This window comes from Anomaloglossus baeobatrachus, chromosome 9 (genome assembly GCF_048569485.1).
Source record: "Anomaloglossus baeobatrachus isolate aAnoBae1 chromosome 9, aAnoBae1.hap1, whole genome shotgun sequence".
NCBI classification, from domain to species: domain Eukaryota; kingdom Metazoa; phylum Chordata; class Amphibia; order Anura; family Aromobatidae; genus Anomaloglossus; species Anomaloglossus baeobatrachus.
In genome coordinates this window covers 33,742,897-33,770,748 of record NC_134361.1, presented here as the reverse complement: position 1 = coordinate 33,770,748, position 27,852 = coordinate 33,742,897, and the positions used below count along the sequence as shown (strand labels likewise).

Genomic DNA, 27,852 nt, shown 5'->3' with positions numbered 1-27,852 from the left:
AGATTAACTAAAAAAAGCCATCCCACACAAAAATATATATATTTTTCATATGAAATATTTTATTGTATAGTAATAACAAAAAATAACTATACAAATTAGGTATCAACGCATCTGATATAGCCTGAAAAATTGATGCAATAGGTTATTTAGTGTAACATGTGAACAGGCGCGTATTCAGATGAACACATAGACAATGGTGGCGTCTCCTTCCACTTCCAGCTTGTCCACTTGCGGCAGATTCCACAGCCGGTGAGCGTAGTTGAAGCTGTGACATCCATTCACAAAGACTTTGAAATTCTGCTCGGTGCTAAGGATGGAAATCTGGAAGGAATGAGAAATGTGATGTAGGATGGTGTCTGAATGATATAGATGTCCTGTTTAGCTGTCAGTTAATTTCCTGATATAGTTGTATAGTGACTAGAGCTCCATTTTACTAATACAAGGTTCCCCATTTCCGTTTCTATCTTTTTTCCCCCAAAAATAAAGATAAAACCCTGCCTGTATCCATCTACGTACAGAAGCTTATACACTGACCTCAATAATAAGTTATATCACTATCATTATTTAACCAAGTACTCTTCCAACTGCAAAAACAGCAGAGCAAGGCAAATTTCAACAAAGCGGTCTAACAAGATTCACAGTTAAACAGATAAAACACAACTTTACCACATGAATGATCTTTAGAACAGAATCCACATCATCCAGAATCCTCCCAATCTGCCAAACCTCCAGTATAACTGTATTTGTCCAAGCTTGCCCCAAGAAAAAGCCGATAGGCGAAACCCAGGGTTGGGTAGAAGCTGTCATATCTCCAGTATTGGTGTATTCTTCCAAGCTTGCGCCAAGAAGAAGTCGACGTGCGAAACCCAGGGTTGATTGGAAACTGTCATATCTCCAGTATTGGTGTATTCTTCCAAGCTTCCCCCAAGAAGAAGCCGACAGGTGAAACCCAGGGTTGGGTAGAAGCTGTCATATCTCCAGTATTGGTGTATTCTTCCAAGCTTCCCCCAAGAAGAAGTCAACAGGCAAAACCCAGGGTTGGGTAGAAGCTGTCATACCTCCAGTATTGGTGTATTCGTCCAACCTTGCACCAAGAAGTAGTCGACAGGCGAAACCCAGGGTTGGGTAGAAGCGGTCATAACTCCAGTTTTGGTGTATTCTTCCAAGCTTCACCCATGAAGAAGCCGAGAGGCGAAACCCAGGGTTGGGTAGAAGCGGTCATACTTCCAGTTTTGGTGTATTTGTCCAAGTTTGCACCAAGAAGTAGCCGACAGGCGAAAAACAGAGTTGGGTAGAAGCTGGCTAGCAGTGTGTTTCCCATGTTTTTCTATATTTTTAACTCATTAATTGTTGTGAATTTAATTAAAAAAAAACAAAACACCAATAGAAGTTAATTTTCCGGCAGCGCTGCTCTATGTCCAGTTGCTCTTTAAGGGAAACTTGTGTTGGCGTTTATCACTTGCGAAACTGCTGATCTCAGCAGGACCGAGAGCAACATAATTGGTTGTTTACATCAATACTGGAAGAATGATGGAGTGAGAGGATTGGATGATGTGGATTCTGCTCTAAATAACATTAATACCTTAAAGTTGTATTTTACCTGGAAAATAATAAAATAGTATGCAGCAGGCTCTCGAGCTCCCTCTAGTGGTCATTTTAGGTGTTTTGCAGTTTCTTATTTAAATGGAGTCTGTCACCTCCATACTGCAAATTCAGCTACTTACTGTAAATATCTATAAAGGAGACTTAGACCCTATAAAAATGGGGTTTCTAATATATATTTTAGAGTTTTAGTTTGGCACAAATGAGGGTGCCCCGGTTTGGTTGTGCACCCCCTTCGCAAGGGGTGGCTAATTGCATATCTAGCACTATCCCTGAGCTTGATTGACAGCACTGGCTTTCTCCGCAAAAAAAAAAACAAGCCCTCATATGGCTTTGTAGACAGAAAATAAAAAAAAGATATGGCTCTGGGAAAAATTGGAGAAAAAATTTGAAGCACAAAAATGGAAAAATGGCTCCTAAAGTGGTTAAGAGAAGCCTCTCCGACCTCCGGTACAATCCCCTGTGCTGCGCGGCATTGTGGAAACGGTGTAGGTCTACATCAGATGTTATTTTCCGGTTACTTACGTTGAAGTATTCTCCTTCTTTGAAGGGATTCTTCACTTGCTCGGTCTCTTCTTCTCCCCAGGTCCCATTTGTGAAGCTGTTCCGGACCACGGTGTTCTTATTAAGACGAGGGTTCAGGTGAAGAGCGATCTCATTGTTGAAAGAAGATTTAAGATTAATAATGAAGCTGGAGAAAAATAGAGTAAATTAGAATTATTAGTGAGCAGCAAATAAAAGAATAAAGTAACCAAAAACCTGCCAGGATAGCCCTCTACGGGGCATCCTCTAACCACCAAAAAGTATTGCAGCATTATAAGGGGCTTATTGAAATAACATGGATTCCCCTTCACTGGTGCAGTGATCGTCCAATCATCCAATATGAATCCTCTAATGTCAAAGAAATATGTCCCGACTCCACAGGATAGTTGATAACTTGCCCAAAGTCTCCATACAAATTCATGGTAATGAGGGGAAAACAGAGGACACGGGACCCCCAGAAAAAACAGAGGACATGGGACCCCTAGCTCCATACAAACTAATGGTAATGAGGAGAAAACAGAGGACACAGGACCCCCAGAGAAAACAGAGATGGGACACCTAGCTCCATACAAACTCATGGTAACGAGAGGAAACAGATGATGTAGGACCCCCAGGCCATACAAACCCAAGGTAATGAGGAGAAAACAGAGGACACGGGACCCCCAGAGAAAACAGAGGACATGGGACCCCTAGCTCCATACAAACTAATGGTAATGAGAGGAAACAGATGATATGGGACCCCCATGCCATACAAACCCATGGTAATGAGAAGAAAAAAGAGAACATGGGAACCCCAGCTCCATACAAACTCATGGTAATAATTAGAAAACAGAGGATACAGGACCCCCAGAGAAAACAGAGGACATGGGACCTCCAGCTCCATACAAACTCATGGTAATGAGGAGAGAACAAAGAACACGGGACCCCCAGCCCCATACAAACTTATGGTAATGAGGAGAAAATAGAGGAAACGGGACCCCCCAGCTCCATACAAACTCATGGTAATGAGGAGAAATCAGAGGATACAGGACCCCCAGAGAAAACAGAGGACATGGGACCCCCAGCTCCATGCAAACTTATGGTAATGAGGAGAAAGTAGAGGAAACGGGACCCCCCCAGCTCCATACAAACTCATGGTAATGAGGAGAAAATAGAGGAAATGGGACCCCCTAGCTCCATTAAAACTCATGGTAATGAGAAGAAAACAGAGGATACAGGACCCCCAGAGAAAACAGAAGACATGGGACCCCCAGCGCCATACAAACTCACGGTAATGAGGAGAAAATAAAGGACACGGGACCCCCCAGCTCCATACAAACTCATGGTAATGAGAAGAAAACAGAGGATACAGGACCCTCAGCTCTATTAAAACTCATGGTAATGAAGGAGAATAGAGGACATGGAACCCCTGCTCCATACAAACTCATAGTAATGAGGAGGAATAGGAAACGGGACCCCCGCTCCACACAACGTCATGGCAATGAGGATAAAAAGGGAGGAAATGGAACCCCTGCTCCATACAAACCCACGGTAATGAAGGAGAACAGAGAACATGGGACCCCGGCTCTGTATAAACTCATGGCAATGAAGAGAAAACAGGGGACACGGGAGCCCAGCGTCATACAAACTCATGGTTATGAGGGGGAACAAGAAATAGAACCCCCACTCCATACAACCTAATAGCAATGAGGTGAAAATGGAGGACACGAGAGCCCTCGCCCCATTCAAACTCATGGGAATGAGGGGGAACAGGAAAATGGGATCTCTGCTCCATACCACCTGATGGTAGTGAGGAGAAACTGGAGAACACAGGACTCCTATTCCACGCAAACTCATGGTAACGAAGGAAAATAGAGTCTATGGGACCCCTGCTTTATACAAACTCATAACAATGATTAGAAAACAGAGGACACTGGACACCCAGCTCCATACAAACTTATGGTAATGAGGGGGAACAGGAAATAGGACCCCTCCTCCATACAACCTGATGGCAATGAGGAGAAAATGGAGGACTTGAGACCCCTGCTCCATGCAAACTCATGGTAATGAAAGAGAACAGAGGACATAAGACCCTCGTCCATACAAACTCCCTCTTACAGGACACTTGTCTACCAAATAAGGTCTTTACAGGATTTTGTTGCTTCTCACCCTTTGGCTTTAGGTTTTACAACCCCTTTTACAACCACGATGCGTTTCGGGATCATCCCACCTCTGATGTTTGCCGAAAATGGAACTGGCTGTAAACAATGTGAAGATAATTTTAGTGTTAAGAATCTTACTGAAGTCCTACAATGAGGTGGGCACGGGATAATAGATATAGTAGGAAGAAGCGGACACTTACTGCATTGACGTACGCAGGTCCCATCATCGGCTGCAAGAAGGTAAGACGAGACGGTGAGATTCAGGTAACCAGGAGATTTTTTATCTCCATTACTCCACTATCCACATGCATGATTCCAGCTTCTAATAGCAGATCCCATATTAAGTAACCCTAATTATCTTCCAATTAATTTCTTCAAAAAGACCATTTTGTATTTTTTTTAACTATTCTTCCCTCTCTTGTAACTTTGAGCTACTTATAATAAAAAAAGCATAGTGATATACAGTACAGACCAAAAGTTTGGACACACCTCCTCATCTCTAGAACAACTGTTAAGAGGAGACTTTTTGCAGCAGGCCTTCATGGTAAAATAGCTGCTAGGAAACCACTGCTAAGGACAGGCAACAAGCAGAAGAGACTTCTCTGGGCTAAAGAACACAAGGAATGGACATTAGACCAGTGGAAATCTGTGCTTTGGTTTGATGAGTCCAAATTTGAGATCTTTGGATCCAACCACCGTGTCTTTGTAAAAAAGGTGAACGGATGGACTCTACATGCCTGGTTCCCACCGTGAAGCATGGAGGAGGAGGTGTGATGGTGTGGGGGTGCTTTGCTGGTGACACTGTTGGGGATTTATTCAAAATTGAAGGCATACAGAACCAGCATACCACAGCATCTTGCAGCGGCGTGCTATTCCATCCGGTTTGCGTTTAGTTGGACCATCATTTATTTTTCAACAGGACAATGACCCCAAACACACCTCCAGGCTGTGTAAGGGCTATTTGACTAAGAAGGAGAGTGATGGGGTGCTAGGCCAGATGACCTGGCCTCCACAGTCACCAGACCTGAACCCAATCGAGATGGTTTGGGGTGAGCTGGACCGCAGAGTGAAGGCAAAAGGGCCAACAAGTGCTAAGCATCTCTGGGACCTCCTTCAAGACTGTTGGAAAACCATTTCCGGTGACTACCTCTTGAAGCTCATCAAGAGAATGCCAAGAGTGTGCAAAGCAGTAATCAAAGCAAAAGGCGGCTACTTTGAAGAACTTAGATTATAAGACATATTTTCAGTTGTTTCACACTTTAAGTATTTCATTCCACATGTGGTAATTCATAGTTTTGATGCCTTCAATGTGAATCTACAATTTTCAGAGTCCTAAAAATAAAAGAAACTCTTTGAATGAGAAGGTGTGTCCAAACCTTTGGTCTGTACTGTACATATACAGTATATTATAAAAATAAAGCACAGTAACCCTGCTAATAAGTACCACCGCTACCCCCTAATTATACTGACCAGGAGATCGGACTGTGCTCCTGACATCACAAGACCCTGAAATAGATACATAATAGTTAGTATAGAGAAACATTCACTGTGCACACGCGATTTATCAGAAAAACCATTCATGGTCATTAGCTGTTCCTCATGGGCGTCTCCCTTCTTAAGGACCACACCCACTTGGCTAGTCTCTGAATTTGGAGAAGAGAGGGCCGTAACTCAGGATTGGAGAGGAGCAGGAATAAAAGAAAGATACCGCCAGATTCAGGAGAACGATGGCATTTACACCGGGAAAAAAATATATATTTATGGTAAATGACAGGAAGGCCATATATTTTCAATAGTTGTCAGCCATACAATTTTTCATGTATCAGTTATCTCTTCTTCCCATTATACGCATGCACTCTCAGCTTGGATGAGTGTGCATAAGTTGATTTTTCCATGATATTTGTTGTTGGGTGAACATAGGTGCACATTCGTCCACAGATGGTTGGCCATTCCAATTTATGTTGGTTGGTTTAGCCTACAGTAACCCCGTCCCAAAAAAGGACACACATCATATGTCGAGAGTAGGTGAATGGAGCGGGCCCAGGAGCTGAGCCTGCTCCAAACCAGGCTGGTGCCAGCTGTGTTATACAGCAAGCACCTTCCGCTAAACGCTGACAATCTCACTGTCAATCTCCAACAGGGGCACCTATGGCCAAGTGCCTACATTCTGGCACCCATTGCCCACTCATCTCTTCCTACCACTTTGCAAAACGATTCTGAGTAGCTGATGTTCTGCTCTGGGGTCCTACTGAAGTAATCGCGGAACAAACCCTTATTCTGTGCTCCCCTGGATAGTATTATTGGGGCCACCACTGATACCATTTCTGGCAGAGACGTGGACATGTTTCTTTGAGTATGTGCCCCAGTACATGCTCAGAGATTAGGCCAGGGACTGAGCTCCGGTAGCTGTGAATTTACGCTACAGTTACAGGTCCTGATTGATACTCACCCCCTTCACACCGGGTCCGTTGCCTACAATGGCTAGCTCTTGTATTGTGATATCTCCCGTCACCTGAAAATAGGTCACTCTGTCCACAGGAATTTGGTGTCCATATTCAAAGAAAGGGGCACCATTTGCAGACACCTGGAAAGTGGAACATGATTGAGGTTATTAAATTCCTGTTACATCGGTGCTCCAGTATAAGCGCCACTCTCCTCCATAAGAACTGGATAACAAATGCCAATTTTTAGGTGTTATTAAAAGTTCACGTTGACAACACAACCAACCATTCGACTAGGAAACAAGGTGCAGATCTATTGGATTTTCTACCTTGTGACCTTTTTTTGCAATGAAACAAGCAACTCCAGAGGTCAATAATGTTATGTGACCAAAAGTATGGGTCACACCTAAACATGCCACCTACTGGAGCCCATTACTGCTCTATCTCGTGTCCAATCTTACCTGATAGTTGTTTTTCGTAACCTCAAACATGATAAAGAAGACCTTCCCGGACTTGAAAGGCATTTCTTTCTTCATTTCCTCAGTCCCCCAATTTTCGCATTGTTTTGTGTTAAAGACGACTCGATCACGGCCATCATAGCGAGCGTTCATGTGGAGGGCAATGTCTGACGTGTCTTCCTGTCCACAGGCAAAGTTGATAGCAAACCTTGACCAATCAAAAAGAGAATATCAAGGCTTCAAATAGACTAGAAAAATAGTAAGCAGTAAAAGATGGAGCCGCTTTTCCTCCTCTGTGGAGCCACTGGTGCGTTTGGTCTTCCGGCTACACAATTAGCCGGCTCTGAGGACCTGGCACCAAGGAGAAAAGAGCGTCTTAGTTCTGGCCATACACTAGAGATGTTGACCATTTTCTGCTGACCCTCACTCCTGTTTAGCATATTAGCAAGCATGATAGGTGTTGACCTATAGAAGATCAGTCGAAATATTGATCTGCGGAATTCCATTTTGTCTGGTGCCATAGTAGAAAACTCGTTCATGACGAATAATAGTTTTGCCTCCCATCATGAGAAATCCAAACTAAAGCCCCTATACACAATAGACTAAGGGGTACTTTACACGTTGCGACATCATTACAAAAATATCGTCGGGGTCATGTCGTTAGTGACGCACATCCGGCGCTGGTAACCACATCGCAACGTGTAAATCCTAGTTGTGACGATGAACGAGCGCACCAGCGTCAAAAATCGCTGATCTGTGTAACGTCGTTCATTTTCATAATGTCGTTACGATGTTGTTTGTCGTCCCTGCAGCAGCACACATCGCTGTGTGTGAAGCCACAGGAACAACAAACATCTTCTTACATGCGTCCACCTACAATGCAGAAGGAAGGAGGTGGGCGGGATGTTATGTCCCGCTCATCTCCGCTTCTATTGGACGGCCGCTTAGTGACGTCGTAGTGATGCCGAACGCACCTCCCCCTTGAAGGAGGGATTGTTCGGCAGTCACCGCGATGTCGCCGACCAGGTATGTGCGTGTGAAGCTGCCATAGCGATAATGTTCGCTACGGCAGCTATCACCAGATATTGCATGTGCGTTGGGGGCGGGTGCTATCGCGTTCGACATCGCTAGCCGATGCTAGAGATGTCGCAACATGTACAGCCCGCCTAAGGCCAGCCGAGCTGATATCAATGAGTTTAGCCAACAGTCCAAGGCAGGAGTCGGGAACCTATGGCTCGCAAACCAGATGTGGCTCTTTTGATGGCCACATCTGGCTCGCAGACAAATCTTCTGGTTTGTAAAACACACTTTTGTTGCCCTCAAAACTGGGGGAAATATGGGGGTATGTCTTACAAACTGCATATGATGCAGGGTCGGCGATACTGCGAGCTCGTGAGGTATTGTGGCGGCGGGCGTCATTGATCTGCTGACGTGCTGCTTTGAATCTCCCGCAGTTAACGAGATCGATTTCAAGAAAATGGCAATGGTGCGTGCGCTGATTGATGTGATGGACTTCAAGAAAATGGTCGCAGAGTCCTATCTGCGCACACGCCGCCTCCGCGACCATTTTCTTGAAGTCCATTGCGTCGATTTGCACACGCATCGTGGCCATTTTCCTGAAGTCAGTCTCGTCAACTGCGGGAGATTCAAAGCAGCACGTCGGCAGATCAATGAGGCCCACCGCGACAATCCGCGAGCCAGCAGTATCACCGATCCTGCATCATATGCGGTTTGTAAGATGCACCCACCGTGACACCCAACGAGCCTGTGGCAGCATTGCCGACCCTCCGCACACTGACCCTCCTGAGTCGCGACACCCCCTTCTCCATGCCCACAGTATCGCCTACCATGCCTCCTGGGACCTTCTGAGCCGCTCCACCACCTCTGTTCCCTCCTGGTCAGTATGGCTCTCACGGAATTACACTTTAAAATATGTTTATGGCTCTCTCAGCCAAAAAGGTTCCCAACCCCTGGTCTAAAGTAGATGGGGCCCCCTGACAGATTATACCGGGGGAGAGAAGGATCTGGGCATGTCCAGTTTTGTACCGCTGATCCATTTGTTCTTTCAGGGATAAGCCGCCACAGATGTCTGGTAGTGACTCTCTCATTGAAAACACAGGAGTGCTGGGCAGGACAAACATTTCCGTGTACGGGAAAGCAGGGCTAGATAGTTGCCAGCCAAACAAGCATTCAGACAACAGCTATCTAATATATATGGGGGAATGGGTTTAAGTGACAAATCACATCAGAGGTTTGGGCATTTAGTCTTTATATCTTATGGCATTGTTCTCCCAAGATGATTACTTTCACAGCCCAATCATAGATGGCCACGAGATGAAAGGACTCTGTTTTTGCCCTAATTTTATTCCTTTTTTTCCCCTCAGTATTCCATTTTTTTCTTTTTAAAAATTTGACTTATGGTTCCAAAGATATGAGCTTTTTATTTACGGCCAATTTTTTATGGTCGTTACCAACAGGGCATTACTGAGCCTAAAAACACTTCCCTGAGGATCTGTAATCCACGCCCTTGAGGATATGTGAGCCACGCCCCTGAGGATCTGTGAGCCACACCCTCTTGCTAAAGGCCATAAAAAATATGGATAAAAATCATTAAATTAAAAAGCTCAGATATCTAGAACCATATGGATGATTTAATAAAAAAATGCAGATGAACCTGTTTGTTTGGTCTTACCTGTTATATTTACTGGGCAGTGTGGCCTGAACAGTCACAACCATCCCCACCCGCAGGCCTCCAGCTATCATAGTGCAGTAGGGAACGGGCTGCAACAAATTACAGAAATAGAAGTGATCAGAATTAGAAACCTTATTGTCATTTTTTTGCTTTTATTCAAAACCTAAAAATTTAAAGTGAAATTTTGTTGCCACAATAAAATGCTACATTTTTTATACAGAAAATAAATGCAGCAGTGTTTTTTTATGTGGTTTTTATGCATTTTTTTGTATGCCATTTTGTAAAAAAAATTCAAAAAACATACTGCAGGTCACAAAAATGCATGTGAATGAGATTTTAGAAAACTCATTTATTTTTCCTATTACTGGAAAATGTTGCATTTTTTATGCACAGAAAAATAACACCTCAAAAAAATATGTGTGAACAAGCCCTTAAAATGTTTTCGTGCTTCACCTAGACAAAAATGATTATTTGTTGTAATATTCTCAGTTACTCAACATCATACCGCTCTACAAACACAATTTGAAAAACCCAGTATTTCAAAGCCTTAAGACATGGCTTTTATGGGTTCCTTCAAAATTTTGGGAAACACTTGGTTGGGAAAAGTTAGAGCTTTCTGATGTCTATGGGGACTATTTGTTAATTCTCATAATAAGCAACAGATTTAATTTTAACCTGCTGAACCAGGGGCACCGTAGGTTAAAGAGGTCCTCCTCCCCCCAGTCTGCCCCATATATATCCCAACGGTCCCATGATTCCCACCCCTTTTACTCTAGGTCACTTCCCCTTCCCAAGCAAAGTCATGCCGTCTTCACTCACCCCTGGGGTGGGGGTTCTGGCCATGTACTGAAACAAAAAGTAGCGGGTTATTAAAGGGTGGAAGGGTAACCAATCATAGGAGTCTTCGTTTGGCCAATATAGGAAAGTTTGGAACAGATTTCCCTCCTCCATGCACACCTACATTAACCCAGCGATTGGAGAGGTTGCAAATCATTGATCGGGAAGGTTCGACCATCGGCTCATGTAAATATCATCTTAAGGAAGTGCCCTTCGATTTGTTATATCAATGTTCTAGCTCTCCTATGATCAGGGATGTCGGAGATACTCCCAGTGTGAGAGATCTTGACAGGGTCCACCACCAATTTCCGATCTCTGGATAGGACATCATTTCTTCTGAGGATAAAATGTGGACGGGATAAATTGGGATTTAACCTCCCTTATCCTTTGGTTGCACTGGATACTCATCTCTTGTCCAGTTCTAAGAATATCAAGCCCACTAGATTGAATCAAGTGTGAATTTATAACTCTGTTATCTGATGTCTATGGTCATTTTTGTTTTATCAATTCCCTATGGTGTCCCCTAAAGTCCCTCCGAGCAGAGACGTGAATATAGTTGGTGCATGGTTTGCAATCCCCCTGTACCCTGGAGCATAGGAGTCTCCAGGACTTGGATGCCCACGAGCATCAAATTATGCCACTGCCTTCGAGGGTTGATTTTGTATAGATGTTCCAGCTTGTTGGCCTGAATACAGAGGCTTCTGGTAGACCTGGAAACCAGGCCTTTTGTTAGAATAGTTGACCTCACAGGATGAGGTCTTCTAAATTTAGGGTTGTAAATAGTAATACATATCTGGAGCTGTCCCTTCATAGTCTCATCATGCTGGTGGCAATCTGTAGATTTGGTAATGGGGATACAAGAAGGACATCCGTTCCTCCGAAGAACAAAAGCAGGAGACGGTAGCCCCCAACGTTGGATCTGCATAGCTGAATATGCACACATGATATGCCTCTAAACTTAGGACCTAGAACCCAAAAATCTGATATTTTAGCATGTTGTATACTACTAGATTTACTAAATTCAGGGATTAGACCTTTCACCTGGCACAAAAGTTCATTTTGTTGTCTTACCCGTGTACATGGATACTGCAGCACAGGTAGAGTGGCTTGTTAGCTGCCTACTGGCACTTTGCATCCATGATGAATGCTCCAACCAGTTCTTTCCTTGGAAGGAATGATTACACCAGTAGGTGGAGAGAACTGGAAGTGATGAAGACCTTCCATGACCATAACATATTATCGGATGGCTTTGTGTAGACACGGTGTGCATTTTTAGGTGTAGTATGACCTGCTCTTTTGCCATTGGTGTATTTATCACTTCCTCCATGAGTATTACGCCACATGGCGGGTGCAACTCGCTGTGTCTATTATTTTCCAGTTCTTGTTATCCAGTCTTGCCTGCAGACATATTTCATCCAGGGTGTGTCACTGAGAATTTGCACTGCTAACCCTATTTTTTTTTTTCAACTACTCTGCTCAGGTCTGACTCACAATGGGAAAAACATGATGAAACACAGACATTATTGTTCCCAACAAATTCAGCCCATCATAGAATTCTAGGAAACCTCAGTCGTTTTGCAAACTTGAAGAAAAATATGGATTTAGCCAATACTGCACGACCTAGAGCAGACGGACAGCAGCCATCTTCCCAGAATATAGTGGTGCTTATAACAGGCAAGAAGTCACCTCTGGTGGTGGGATCTAGCTTGATTCAAGATCAGGATTGTCCAAGGGAGGATCATCTGATGGTCTCAGGCTCTTAAGCCCCCCATAAACTTTAGACAACTAGACAACTGTCAACTAAATGGCGACTCTCCCATACACCGGAGCTGTTGCTCGGCTGAACGATCCTGTGTTCTCTGGGAAAAATAGGACCAGCAGTGCATTTTCGGATCCCTATCTCCCCCTACATCGAGTCGGGGGCCCCATACACATTGGACTGTTGGCCACACCTGTCATAATCGGCTAACATTAGACTAATATGGATGTGGTCCTTACACACTGAAAGTCCATTAGAAGACAATGGATACCACCCATGAGAAACCCCCAATTGCCACTATAAAATATTCTGTTAAATCAGATTTTTATTGAGATGTCCATGCATGGAGCAGTCACTCTGTGACTGCAGACTGGCAGTGTAGACATTGTCATGATTTCAAAATGTCACGGGCTGGTTGGTTGTCTATAGTCCCAGACTTTTCTCCTGCGTCTGAATGACCGCTTTTAGAGATACCATATTATTGGAGGGAAGAGGGTCATATAATGAGACTTGTGTGCCATCCCACCACCATTTCCTACTGCACCCTGAATGTGCTGAGGGATGTATGTGAAACGCCCACGCCGGGGCTTGCAGGGCTCGCACGGTCACCGGGCCGGTGGTATTCGGGGTCAGGCTGTGAGTGGCCCGACCCGGCTTCCGTGACCCCCGGCGGGTTTCAATAAAAAGGAAAGTCCGACCGTCAGTCCGGTATTACAAGGGGGGACGGAAGGAGGGTAACGGGGTCCCTGGGGGGGGGGCTTGCCATCGCTCTTCCCCAGGAAACGATACGGGACGGGGACGGGGGTGCTTGCAGAGCCACCCGTGGTTTGCGGCCAGGTGTTAAGCCGCCGCTGCGCGGTCTCTCTCCGGGGCTGGTGTTACGGGCAGCCGGATGGAATCGCTCCCCACGGGTGGAGCGGGGGAGCCCCGGGAGGTTAATGAGACCCAGGGCAACAGTCCTCAGGGACACCGGGGGCACAAGGCGGCGGCATTACTCACAGCAGTCACGGTGTGCGGTTCCAGTTGTTCTTTATTTAAAGTCCGTTTCACATCGCACCCGGGTGCTGGTCCTCGCCGCCTGTAGCCTTTGGTCGGTCCCGGGCAGGTAGGAGGAAGGGGTGTCCGGTGAGGTGTTCTGGGGGTCTCTCCCTTTCGGTGCGTTAGTGCCGTCCCCGTGGCATAGAGCATCTTGGGAACTCGCCGCCTCTCTGTCTCTCTCCTCCCCGGTAGCGGACCTAACACAACCGCCACCGGGTACAACTTGCTCCAGGGAACCCCAGTCCTCAGCTCCATTCCCCTCCTCTAGGTGTTATCAGCCCTGGTCTCGTGGCATCTCCTCAACAGGAGCGGTTCTCTGGACGTCTGCTCTCCCTTGCAGCCCCTGACGTTCTGCCTAAACTTCTGTGTGCTCTGCACTAAACTCACTCCTTCAGGCCCCCCTCCCCTTGGTTGTCATGGGGACCTGCCTGTGTCCAGCCACCTGCTCATTAACAAGACAGGATGAGTCATGGACTCAAAACTTCATGCTGCAAAAGCTATTAACTCCTTCCTGCCAGTGTGATGTTAGTGTGTGTTGTGGGGACCCTTCTTCCTCCTGCCCGGGAAAAATGGGGTAACATTTAATACCCTGTAACAACCCGTTTACAGGGGCGTTACATTTGGACAACATTGTCCGTACATCCAACATAGATTCAGGCCATACGAGGAGGACATCTGATTGACCCAGGAAACATTTATGACAGCACATGGAATAAATCATTGTAAACGTGAAGTTGTGGGCAACATTCCCCATAATTTCACCTTTACAATGATTTATTCCATGTGCTGTCATACTGTAAATGTTTCCGGGTCAATCAGATGTCCTCCTCGTATGGCCCGAATCTACGGGCTGCCACCAACAAGATGAGACTTTGTAGGAATTGCTCCAGATTTGTAGCGCTATTCACACCCTAACAAAAGAAAACCCACCAGTTTAATGGTTCTTATCCAGAAATTTCAGACGTCCTTTAACTTAATTAAATGCATTCATGGATGGTCTATAAAGGTTGTCAGCCTGGATGACGACAGCATAAGTTAAAAAGACAAGATTGATAAGTGGCCAATCTTTCGTACCCTGTGGCCTGTCTGGTGTCCATTGATGTGGAGCAGACTTGTTATTTGGCATAAATGATCTTTCACTTCAGTGTTCAACATCGACTGACTAAATCCAACATGGCCGATCAACTTTTATACAGATGTTGGTGTGGCGCCCTGGACAAGCCAGGACGTCACAGGTACTGCAACAACACACCCCACACCCCGGTTAGGCACATCAGTCACACACAAATCCTTGTTGCCTCCCTCCAGGGGCTGATGTCCACACCAGGTGGGGTGGAGCCAGGAGGTTGGCCCCACCCACCGAGGAGTTCACAGTCCTGGAGGCGGGAAAGGACGGGAGTGTAGTTAAGGAGAGTGAAAGTGAAGCAGTAAGAAAGTAGTAGTGGAGGAGCAGTCTGACCGTGTCCGGGTACGTGGCCCGGGCACATACAGCAAGGTTGGCAGACGGTGGTGACCGTCTGCAGGAGGGGCCGATCGACGCGGAACCGTAGGACCGGGGACAGGCGGTGGCCCGCTGGTACCGAACCAGGGAGCGAAGAGAAGCCAACACCATTCGGCAGGGCCTACGGACCCCGACCAGGCTTGGAGTCGCCGTAAAACCGGTAAAATCCGTTAGCGACGGGAACCTCCGGGGTTTCCCAGCAGCAAAGAGCCGATTGAAGGCAACCGCTCAACTGTGAAGGGAAATACAGTCACCGCCAAGGCTACAGTTCCCAGGGCCAGAGCCTGCGGGCAAAAGGGGCTCCCTCGGCATCTATCCACGCTGGGGAGCGGGTTACCGGTGGGAAGCCATCGGGACCGAAAACACACTACAGGTGCAGGGAAAGGCAGTCACCGCCAACCTACCGGGAGTGATCACCGCAGCCGTCTGCGGAACCCGTCCATCCAGCCGTTTGTTTTACAAGAGACTCTGTGTACGTTACTGGCTGAGTGAGTACCACAGTGCCATCTGGCACCGCGCAGCCCCCGCGACCCTGCACCTCACCAAACCCGGCCATCCACTATCCAGTTACCCTCACCAGGCCCCGGGACCACCCAAAAACCCCCCTACCCACGGAGGGGAGAGAAACATCTCGGCTGCTCCCTGTCATTGCTCCCGGGATCCCCGTCCAGAGCAGTGGTGGTGTCCCAACCTCACCACAAACCGTGGGTGGCGTCACAAACCGACTCCCCCAATCCCAAAAACTACCCCCTTTCACTCACGGGCGAGGAGCGCTGCTCGAGTCCCGGGATCCGGACCACCGCTCGAGCCACCGAGCAGCAGGCTGCAGCAGCGCCGGACCCGAGCGCCAGCGAGAGCGCAGCAGCAACGGCCCCCTCCCCGCCCGCGACATTGGCTTAAAAAAAGGCACCAAAAATGGTCTCCAATGTGTGACCAGGTTTGTAGCCATCAGTCACCTGTAAGTCGTATATGTGCAGGGTCTGTAAATCTTTGCTGATTGGTGTGAAGCCCCACAGGTGTTGTGTCGGTGCATTACCTTCAGGGACTCCACTCGGCTGGATCTCCGTCACTGGTAGGAAATCTTCTGTTTGATCGTGACGCCACTCTCAGTATTGCGGTCAGTGGGGACCGCCACTGCAGGTTAGGGGTGCCTGGGGCTGATGATATGTGCAGTCAGATGTAGTAGCCTCCTGAGAGTGAGGCATGCCCCAGGGTCCAGTGTAGATGCGTAGTACTACAAGTCGCAGAATGACTCACACAGGCAGAACTGTCTTTCAAGGGCTTTACTCACATTTGATGGCAGGGTGAGTAGCCCGGGCGTAGCTGAGATGAACCAGGTGGGAACCAGGTATCCTTCAGGCTGACTTTATGAGGGTGACTACCAACTCGCCTTCCTTAGCCCTTGGTGGTTTGGGGTGACCCCGACTTTGAGTCCCTATGGGGGTCACCCAGGGAAGATGCTGCAGCCTCTCTCCCCTTCGTTTGCCGTTTGCTTGTCGCCTGGGCCAGATCACTCCAGCTTCTTGCCTCCTGTGAGCTATGGGCCCTAACTGTGGCTACGTGGCTGCGGCTTTTTGTGGTGTTGTGGTGTGGGCTTTGAGAGCCCCACACCGGCAGGTTTAGCAAAAGAAAGCTGGATCTATCTCCGCTTCGGGATCTGCCGCCCGGTTGGGCCTGGTGCTCTCTAGCAGTCTCCTTACTTCCCACTCCGTTGCTCTCTCTCTAGCTGAAGATGGATTTCGGGTAGCACTCCTAGTTGACCGTTCTCCCCCGTCAGTAGCCACTGCGCGGGCGCTGTTAGACAGCAACAGCCCCACAGGTCTGCTCCTCACTGAGCCCTATGGAGTTCTGCTCTAACTGACTCACTGCCCCTCCTCTCCTGTTCTTGCCTACGCCACCTAGCAACCAGACTCTCTTACCACACCCCTTGAGAGGAGATGGAGGCTTTTGGCCCCCTCCACTATTCCAGTGAAGGTCAAGGCTTTTCCCCCTCCTGGGATCCCCAGGGGTCCTCTCATGGGTACATGTGTGAGAGCTGATTACTATGCGCCTGTGTACCACACCCCAGTCAGCCTTCTGGATTACCTGTATTGTACTGTCCCCAGCATGGGTGCAGTACTCAGTGGTGCCTGACCAGGTCAGGGGCGCCACATTCCCCCTTAGTTATCACCAGCACGTCCTCGGGCTGCAAGACAACATTTTAAAATGCATAAAACATTAAAACATGTAAAACATTTTTAAAAGCACCAGGTACCATACATCACCACCCTCCACCCACAAGTCCGTTAACCCACCCAAAACCCTCTCACGTTGGCCGCGGCTTCAGCCACTTCTGGCAGGATGTAGAGGCGGCTTTCATGGTCTGGTGGTCTTCAGGGTATACCTGGCCTGGTGGATCCGCGCCTTCAGCCTCTTCTGGCAGGATGCAGAGGCGGCCTCCACAGTTGGTGCTGACCAGGTACCCTCTTTGTGGTGGAGAGCCAGGCCCCATAAACAGGCATGCTCTCTGGTCGCAGGTGAGCCAAGGCCCTATATACGGACGGGCTCCTCCTGGTTGCAGACGAGCCAAGCCCCTAAACAGGCTGACTCTGGTGGTGGTGGTGCCCTTTTGGTGTAACTATTTACACTGCGAGAGTTTGTGGCTATAGCCAGTTCATAGCCTTAAGGTTTATGGTTTTCTCACAATAGTTTTTGTGGGCACATTACTTGAACTTGAGAACGTTGCAAAACAAACTTTTTCAAAACTTTAACTTCTGTACTTCTTTCTTTACTTTACTTTACTTTACTCCTCTTTACCAGGGCTTTGGCCTGTTGGGCTGCGGCACCTGCTGCTTTCCTGCTCTCTGTCGTCGTCTGTGGTCGTCTCATCCGTAGGTTCTTTTTCTCTGCTTTGTCTTCCTTCTCTTTCTTTAGGACTTTGTGTTACGTCCAGGGCATACAATCCTCTTTCACCTTGATGCATAGTAAACTGGACTGAATCTCCCATCTTTAGATTTCTGCCAGGGTGTCCTCTAGGCAGATGAGCTCTCACATCTCTTCTGTTGACAAATATCCCTTCTTTGATACCAGGTGCTACGATGAATCCATATCCACTTCTCAGATTAAAATCCTCTACTACTCCTCTGAAAAGGGGTCCTCTGGCCTGGGCTTTGGACCTTCTCAGGGACCTTTTCTCCTGTAGGTCTCTGGCTGTGACTTCTCTCTGCTCTGGAGACTGTGGTGCAGGGGACAGCGCTGTTCTGTTGCGACGCCTTGTCTTGCGGGCTGGATTCTGCGAAGTGCAGCTTACAAGCTCCCAGGTGAGACTTTTAGGCAGATCTTCGTCAGCGGACGGTGTCAGGTCTTCCTCATCCCAACGGGAATAGGGTAACATCTCCGGCTCTGAGTATTGCTCCACTGCCGGTGGCTCCGGAGTCAGCTCCTCAGCTTCCTGGCCTCCTCTCCCCCTTAGTGCTTCTGAGCACTCTGGTTGTGGTAGCGCTGGAGATGAGTGGTCCTCAGCTGGTCTGGGCGGTGGACTCTCCGGCGCGGCTGCAGGGGTTGCCTGAGTCTCCTTGGGGGTATGCGGAGGGAGCAGATACCGATCCACCATCTCTTGTGGGAACTGGGCCTCTAGGTCAGCCTTCAGCTTCCAGTATTCGGGGTCCTCTCCTATCAGGGTCTTCCTAGCAGGGACCTCTTTGGACTGGGGAGCGGTGTCTGCTCTGGCCTTGCAGGCCGGGGTAAATGATGAGGTAATCTCTTCTTGGCGGGCCGCGCCTGGCGTGGCTGCGGCCTGGTTCAGCACCTCACTTGCGGCGCGGACGAGCGTTGCTGCGGCGGTGGGGTCTCGGCGGGCCGGGCCTAGCAGGGCGGCGGCCTGGGTCAGCGTTACGCCTGCGGCGCGGATGAGGGTCGCGGTGGCAGCCGGTTCTTTGCGGGCCGGACTGGGCGTTGCTGCAGGGACCGGGTCTTGGTGGGCCGAGCAGGGCATCGCTGCGGCCGCTGGGGCTTGGAAGGCCGCACCTGGTGTGGCTGCGGCCTGCTTCAGCGTCGCCGCACCGGACGCCTCTTCGGGGACCGCGGGCGTGGCAGCAGGGGTCGGGGCACTTGCGCTGGCCGGGGCATCACTCGACTCACCCACCGGTGGCAGCATCGGGGTCTGCGTCATCGCCGTCCTGTCTGGCACTCGGCGCGCGGCTCTCCTTTCATAGGCCCGAACCGCCGCGGTCATCTCCAGCATTTCCATTCGTTCTTCCCGGATCTGCTCCACAACCCGGGTCTCCAGTCGGTCGCAGAACTGGGCCAGCTCCCGATACCACCAGGCAGCGGAGCCCGGTTCTGGATTTCTGCGGTCAGACGCCATTTCTTCTGCGCCCTCTTCTGCACGACTCTCCAGCTGTGGACTCGCCGTTGCCTCTGATAGCAAGCTGTTCAGTTTCTGCTCTGCCTCTTTCAGCAGCTCCTCTCCCAGCAGCAGGCTTGTGGCTCCCTTTCTGTCCCGACGTCTCTGGACGCTTCCACTCTCATAGCTGGCAAGGTCAGAACTCTGCAGGGGATCTCTGGGTAGCCACACCTCTTCGTGGGCGGTAACTTCTTCCAGCGCGGGCTGCTGTTGTTTTTCAGCGCGCTTTTCATGGTGGCAATATGGCGGCGCTTCCAATTTTTCAAGCGGACCGCCTAGGCACATGGTCACCTGTCTGAACAGGTCTAGTCCTTATCCTGTTCGTGACGCCAGATGTGAAGCCCCACAGGTGTTGTGTCGGTGCATTACCTTCAGGGACTCCACTCGGCTGGATCTCCGTCACTGGTAGGAAATCTTCTGTTTGATCGTGACGCCACTCTCAGTATTGCGGTCAGTGGGGACCGCCACTGCAGGTTAGGGGTGCCTGGGGCTGATGATATGTGCAGTCAGATGTAGTAGCCTCCTGAGAGTGAGGCATGCCCCAGGGTCCAGTGTAGATGCGTAGTACTACAAGTCGCAGAATGACTCACACAGGCAGAACTGTCTTTCAAGGGCTTTACTCACATTTGATGGCAGGGTGAGTAGCCCGGGCGTAGCTGAGATGAACCAGGTGGGAACCAGGTATCCTTCAGGCTGACTTTATGAGGGTGACTACCAACTCGCCTTCCTTAGCCCTTGGTGGTTTGGGGTGACCCCGACTTTGAGTCCCTATGGGGGTCACCCAGGGAAGATGCTGCAGCCTCTCTCCCCTTCGTTTGCCGTTTGCTTGTCGCCTGGGCCAGATCACTCCAGCTTCTTGCCTCCTGTGAGCTATGGGCCCTAACTGTGGCTACGTGGCTGCGGCTTTTTGTGGTGTTGTGGTGTGGGCTTTGAGAGCCCCACACCGGCAGGTTTAGCAAAAGAAAGCTGGATCTATCTCCGCTTCGGGATCTGCCGCCCGGTTGGGCCTGGTGCTCTCTAGCAGTCTCCTTACTTCCCACTCCGTTGCTCTCTCTCTAGCTGAAGATGGATTTCGGGTAGCACTCCTAGTTGACCGTTCTCCCCCGTCAGTAGCCACTGCGCGGGCGCTGTTAGACAGCAACAGCCCCACAGGTCTGCTCCTCACTGAGCCCTATGGAGTTCTGCTCTAACTGACTCACTGCCCCTCCTCTCCTGTTCTTGCCTACGCCACCTAGCAACCAGACTCTCTTACCACACCCCTTGAGAGGAGATGGAGGCTTTTGGCCCCCTCCACTATTCCAGTGAAGGTCAAGGCTTTTCCCCCTCCTGGGATCCCCAGGGGTCCTCTCATGGGTACATGTGTGAGAGCTGATTACTATGCGCCTGTGTACCACACCCCAGTCAGCCTTCTGGATTACCTGTATTGTACTGTCCCCAGCATGGGTGCAGTACTCAGTGGTGCCTGACCAGGTCAGGGGCGCCACATTTGGGACAAAAAAAAAGTAAGTAGTATTTTCCTCCTTTCCATGACTGGACACGTTTCTCACTGAAAGGAGAAACTGAGCATGTCAAAGCCTATCCCAACAAGTGCGTGTCCTTACTTATTAGTACTGAAAGCCGTCAGCCTCTGTAAAAGAACACTAAGGAGGCTTGTAAAATATTTCCATTTCTAAAAGTGGAACAATTGGGGACATTTGAAGGGTTGGAAAGGTGCCAACCAAAAATACTTCACCATCCTCCATTATGAAACCACAAAATAGTAGAACATATTTTATTAAAGCCTTTGGGGAAAAGAGAATCCAAGAAGAAGAAGGTCTAGCTCTGGAGATTGCAAATTGGAAAAACTTAAACACATAGTGATGAAATCCAGCCCTGGAGACCAGAAGGACAAAGTAATTTGGCAAAGTCACATGGGCAGAAGAAAAGCCATGCTGGGGGGTACAACAAGGGACGGATATATTAACACTGGCATGTCATATTCCAGTCCAGATAAAAATATTGTTGGAATGAGTTGCACCAAAGGTACTCGAAGGTTCACACCTCTTAGTAAATTCAGTGAATTTTGGACTGTCATAAAGTCGGGAAATGAAACCTATGCTTCTATGGGCAGGTTCATACTTTGTGTGTGTCTAACCATTTTCTGATTTTCATCAATCTGTTTAAAACATGGAAGACATTCACGGTAATTTCCTCTTCAGGATATTTTACTTTTGGAGTGAAAAGTCGAAATCTTTTCCATTCTACTAGGTCAACAAATCTCTGGTCTATGACAGCGGGTGAGATGGTGTCTGTATATATTTGGGGAAAGTTTTCACTTGAACTAGTAATTTTTTCTTTCGAACCTTTGCTCCTTCTGTGGTTGGAAGTCCAATTTACAAGAATATGGCAGAGGAACCTCCTACCACGGCACCAAATGACAGAGCATCGTGGCTTCATTCTCAAAAAACCTTCCTGGTTTCCCAGAAGTTTTGGTGATACTGAAAAGTTTTGCCAACTTTTTGGAATCTGAGAGGTCTATCCCAGCCAAAAAAGATTTAGTTCTTGTAATTCAGTTGCCTGATCCTTTTTGGTAGATAAGCTGGCTCTGCCTCTGCATGATTCTGTCAGTGACTCTCAGAAGTGATTAGTCAAGCTGAGTGTTCCTGTGTATGGGGGAAGTCAAGTAAGAGTTGTCAGCCAACTGCTCTCTAATGTGTATGACCAGCTTTAGTTGGTGAATCTTACCAATTTGGGTCAACAATGTCTATATTGTCTTCCAGACAGATCCCAGACAACTTCTCCCAGGGGTAACATAGATTGGATAGGTTGGCGGTTATCCTATTGTGTTGCAAACCTTCCCCAAACATTCAGATAACATATAGGTACAACCAAGAGGAAGGACGATCTCCTCCAACAATAAGATCAGTCAACCGATCCAACCCATGTTCTCCTCGACACCAGGCGCCTATGGTCGAGGGTAATATGGAATCAATAGTTATATGTTTTCACTGGTTGTTTAACCAAGAGAAAGAGGAGAAATCTTCCAACTAAAAAGTCTACGGCTTTACTTGTGAAATTGAGGATGTCTCATTGTGTCAGACATCTTTATCCAGCATATATTTGGTTCTGTATGGAGACTTGATTTTGTATCTATTGACAGGGAATTACTGTATGTCTTCATCTCCGTAATTAATGAGAATGATGAGGCTCGGGGAGCACAATGGAGCGGACACACCCTGACTATCCCTATTTCCTTGTGCTCTGAATTGGTCCGCTTGCTCATACTCTTGTCCTCCTTGCACCCTCGGCTGTTATTTCTGGCATTCATACTCATGTTGTCTGCACTAAACAGTGAAAATCTCTCTTTTAAGTCCAAAAATTGGAATGACAGGTCAGGCTAGGAGTGGTGCTGATTCTGCCGCTGATGGGGCTCAGAGGTGGATCTCTACCAGTTGTCGATGAATGACATTACTGTTGTTTGACATAACTTCTAGAATTTGCTCCATTTTGATACCCTTATTCTGCCCTCCATGCCCCATTTTATACTTAAGAACCCCAAGGAGGAAAAGTACAATGTTAATGTGACATTAATGAATATCATAAAGATTATGGAAAGGAACATATTAAGTTTTGGAGGGTAGACCCACATTTAGAGGGTAGACAACATTTGGAGGGTAGACCACATTTAGAAGGTAGACCACATTTGGAGGGTAGACCCACATTTGGAGGGTAGACCCACATTTGGAGGGTAGACCACATTTGGAGGGTAGACAACATTTGGAAGGTAGATAACATTTGGAGGGTAGACCACATTTGGAGGGTAGACAACATTTGAAGGGTAGACTATATTTGGAGGGTAGACTACATTTGGAGGGTAGACAACATTTGGAGAGTAGACCGCATTTGGAGGGTAGACAACATTTGGAAGGTAGCCACATTACCCCCTAAAGTATAGTACATGATTCCAAAATATTGCATATAACCCTCTACAACACACCTTAAAAAATACAGATACCAGATCAGACTCCCCTAAATGCACACCCAAGACAAGACACCAAACAAACGCCAGACCAGATTCACCAAACCACAAACCCCAAATCAGACTCCTCAAAACACTGTCAGAGACCCCAGACCAAATTGCCCCTGAGCACAAACCCCCAGATCAGATTATCTGAAATACATAAACCCAGTCGAGACCCCTGCAAAATATAGACCCCGAAGAAGACTCCCCCAAATACAGACCCTGGACCAGACATACATAAAACACAGATCTCAACTAAAGATCTCAGAGCAGACTACCCCTAAGACGCAGACCCCAGACCCGGCTCTCCATTGACCCTAGGGCCAACTGCAGAACAGTTTCTCTGATGGTCTCCACGAGTAAAAAAAAAAGGTGGAAGAATAGGAAAAGTGGGAATATTGGGCACCCAGGAGAATCAGGGTGATCTTCCCTTTTAATGAGAGCCTCTTGGACATTCTGGAGAAACCTTTCAGGCTCCAGAGACCAGTATGACCACAACCTCTACACCCCTTGTGCAGCATAATCTACTGGATAGTAAAAGCAAATGCAAAACCTCTCTTTTGGGTACTCATACTATGGTGGCACACAGATGCCCAATAACATGCAAATCTGCCACTGTTTATAGTGCAGAGAAATGTCAGTGTGCGGCCATGTCTGCTGCCTTATCCCTCTGATTGTTAATCATCAGTATTTTATACAATTAGGTTTAGCGGGTAATATCCGAAAATATTATTTTTTTGCAAAAGGTATAAAAGATTTCCAATCTGCATGAAACAGCGTCTTTCTCTGTCTCTATCAGACTAGTTATGACACTTAAAATATGTACAACTGGATAGACAAGGCAGACACACCCAAAATAGAAGACTGACAAATTCCAGAAAACCACAGACCTCAGAGGAAAGAAAAAAAATGGTTAAGGTGTAGCTTGGGCGCAGGAAAGCATTTGGTGGCGAGCATCTGCAGGGTTACTGGTGGGACTGTGGCTCGATATTGCCTCTGCCTGGGTGTGAGGAGATGGAGGTGGGGCATCCACCTGGTTTGGGGAGATGGTGGTGGGGCATCTGCCTTGGTGTGGAAAGACGGTGGTGAGGCATCTACGCAGTTGTGGGGTGAAAAGTGGTGGGGCATCCGCCCGGGTGTGGGGAGACGCTGGTTGGGGCAACCTCCTTGATGTGGGAAGATGGTGGTAGGGCATCTGCCCAGTTCTGGTGTGATGGTGGTGGGGCATCCGCCCAGGTGTGGGGAGACGGTGGTGGGGCATCCTCCTTGATGTGGGAAGCCAGTGGTGGGGCATCCTCCTGGGTGTGGGAAGATGGTGGTGGACCATCCACCTGGGTGTGGGGAAAGCAGTGATTAGTCATTGGCCTGGGTGTGGGAAGACAGTGGAGGGGCTTCTGCCTTGGAGAACAAACAGTGGTGAGGCATCGGCCAAGGTGGGGGAGGTTAGTAGTGGGACATCAGCCAGGGTGGGGGAGGTTAGTAGTGGGACATCGGCCAGGGTGGGGGAGATAATGGAGGAGTATCAGTCAGGGTGGAAGAGATAGTGGTGGGTTATCGGCCAGGGTTGGGGAGATAGTAATGGGGCATAGGTCAGGGTGGGGGCATATACCTGGGTGTGGGGAGGCAGTAATGGGACTTTTACCTGAATTCTGGTGAGAAGTCAGCGAGCTACTCTGCTGTGATCAGGTTATACAGATATTTAGGGGCACTTTGCAGACTGCGACATCGCAGGTGCGATGTCGGTGGGGTCAAATTGAAAGTGACGCACATCCGGCATCGCATGCGACATCGCAGTGTCTAAAGCCTAGATGATACGATTAACGAGCGCAAAAGCGTCGTAATCGTATCATCGGTGCAGCGTCGGCGTAATTCATAATTACGCTGACGTGACGGTCCGATGTTGTTCCTCGCTCCTGCGGCAGCACACATCGCTGTGTGTGAAGCCGCAGGAGCGAGGAACATCTCCTACCGGCGTCACTGCGGCTTCCGTAGGATATGCGGAAGGAAGGAGGTGGGCGGGATGTTTACATCCTGCTCATCTCCGCCCCTCCGCTCCGATTGGCCGCCTGCCGTGTGACGTCGCAGTGACGCCGCACGACCCGCCCCCTTAACAAGGAGGCGGGTCGCCGGCCACAGGGACGTCACACGGCAGGTGAGTGTGTGTGTGAAGCTGGCATAGCGATAATTTTCGCTATGCCAGCTATCACCACATATCGCTGCTGCGACGGGGGCGGGGACTATCGCACTCGGCATCGCAGCATCGGCCTGCGATGTCGTAGTGTGCAAAGCCCGCCTTAGACTTTTCTCTCCAAGTAAAGTCTAGATGGGTACGGCTGGCACAGCATGTGGGCACCGAGAACCTGGCAGCAATCTGCTCTTAATTTCATGGTAGGAGGTTAGGACACCCACATGATACTGTTTTTAAACAATTTTGGCTGTTGCTTGGATCCAGAAAAATACACAGATAAAATAGAGACCCGTAAAAAAATAAAAGATGTGGATCCCCTCATATTAAGAATCCAGAAAAAAATCTGCCATTGTAGAATAAGAAGGGTGTGGCGCATGTTCTCTCTGCTTCATCCCTTCCATTCTCTGACTACACATACAGACGCCTGTACCTAAATACACCACCAATAGACAAAAGGAATAAGAACAAGCCAAGATGTGCCCCCCCCAATCTCTACAGAAGGGGCTGCCGGATCCCTCCTGCATGCATCCAAACCGGTGGCTGCTAATACCATCTGGATGGTCCATCCTAATGGTCAGCCCAACCGGTGACAGTGCATCCTGCCCGATATATGCTCATTTTGTAAACATGATCAATGCATTAAAGTTATAAGACAGTATATCATTATTATACATTATTGCAGTCTAATCAGACAACTTGGAGGACAAGTAGTTGGTACTCACGGGGTTGAACGCCGGTTGATAGCCTGGAGCGGGTACATACGCCATATTTGCTGCTATGAAGACTTGCTCAATAGAAAAGTTTCAAGAAGACGAGAAAATGCTTTATATCCAGAGAGAAGGGGCCGGACTGACGCCTGCAACATACCCCCCCGAAAACTGGAAAATCCACTTCATGCTACGAGACACTAAGCAAGAGAGACTCCTGCTGGAAGACACAGAATGTGCTGCGCAGCCGTGTAATCACAGGGTATAATAGCTCATTACTGAGGTTATTGCTCATAAATGTAATTAACATTCCACCACTTTGGCTATAATTGACTTAAACAGTCACCGTCGTTATAATTTATAGTTCATAAACCGTTATTACATATAAAAATAAGCAACTTTGTAATATATCTTATCAGAGAGAGCGGCTTCTTTCTCCTCCTGGACTGATCTTTTATTCTAATTTTACAGGTAGAATCTATTCAGGGAAGAGAAGAAAGATTTTTACATTACTGAGATACAAGATGACTGTTGGTGCTTTTAAAATTCTATGGAAGAGGGAAGAGCAAAAGGCTGACACAGACATTATGCTGCAAGTTCTCCGAGAGGAGGGAGGAGCTACAGACTGACACAGATATTATGCTGAAAGTTCTCCTGGAGGAGGGAGGAGCTAGAGGCTGACACAGACATTATGCTGCAAGTTCTCCGAGAGGAGGGAGGAGCTACAGACTGACACAGATATTATGCTGAAAGTTCTCCTGGAGGAGGGAGGAGCTAGAGGCTGACACAGATATTATGCTGCAAGTTCTCCGAGAGAAGGGAGGAGCTACAGACTGACACAGATATTATGCTGCAAATTCTCCTGGAGGAGGGAGGCACTAAAGGTTGATACAGACATTTTGCTGCAAGTTCTCCTGGAGGAGAGAAGAGCTAGAGGTTGACACAGACATTCTGCTGCAAGTTCTCCTGAAGGAGGGAGGAGCTAGAGATCGACACAGACATTCTGCTGCAAGTTCTCTTGGAGGAGGGAGGAGCTAGAGGTCGACCCAGACATTCTGCTGCAAGTTCTCTTGGAGGAGGGAGGAGCCAGAGGTTGACACAGACATTCTGATGCAAGTTCTCCTGGAGGAGGGAGGAGCTAGAGATCCGACACAGACATTCTGCTGCAAATTCTCTTGGAAGAGGGAGGAGCTAGAGGTCGACACAGACATTCTGCTGCAAGTTCTCCTGGAGGAGGGAGAAGCTAGAAGTCAACAAAGACATTCTGCTGCAAGTTCTTCTGAAATGACACTTGCAGTTCTCCATAGAACCTTATAAGCACCAATGTCTTCTATCTCAGTACTGGTAAAGTCTTTATTCACTGAAGACACATTTTACCCATTAATTTTAAGAAATAATGATGAATCCAAGAGGAGAAAAAAGGACATTTCTAAAAAAAAAAAAATAAAAAAAATAAAAAAAAGTGCATTATTTTGCTTTTACAGATTCTTTTTTTTCCATGCACTATGATGAGGTCTGTGGTAATAAATCAGCAAGCTTAAAAAAAACAAAGTTGTGTCAA

The 27,852-nt window shown here is 47.9% G+C and overlaps 1 protein-coding gene across 1 annotated transcript; it reads right to left on the bottom strand.

The window, feature by feature from the left end:
* Nucleotides 1-41: 41 nt before the first annotated feature.
* LOC142251018 (galectin-4-like) lies at nt 42-26,418 on the bottom strand. The gene is made up of 9 exons (XM_075323506.1): nt 26,307-26,418; nt 9,878-9,966; nt 7,189-7,393; nt 6,736-6,870; nt 5,757-5,792; nt 4,487-4,516; nt 4,294-4,382; nt 2,128-2,293; nt 42-321 (listed from the first exon to the last, which is right to left on the bottom strand). The coding sequence occupies exons 1-9, from the start codon at nt 26,349-26,351 to the stop codon at nt 175-177; spliced, it is 942 nt and encodes a 313-aa protein (XP_075179621.1). The 5' UTR covers nt 26,352-26,418; the 3' UTR covers nt 42-174.
* Nucleotides 26,419-27,852: the final 1,434 nt, after the last annotated feature.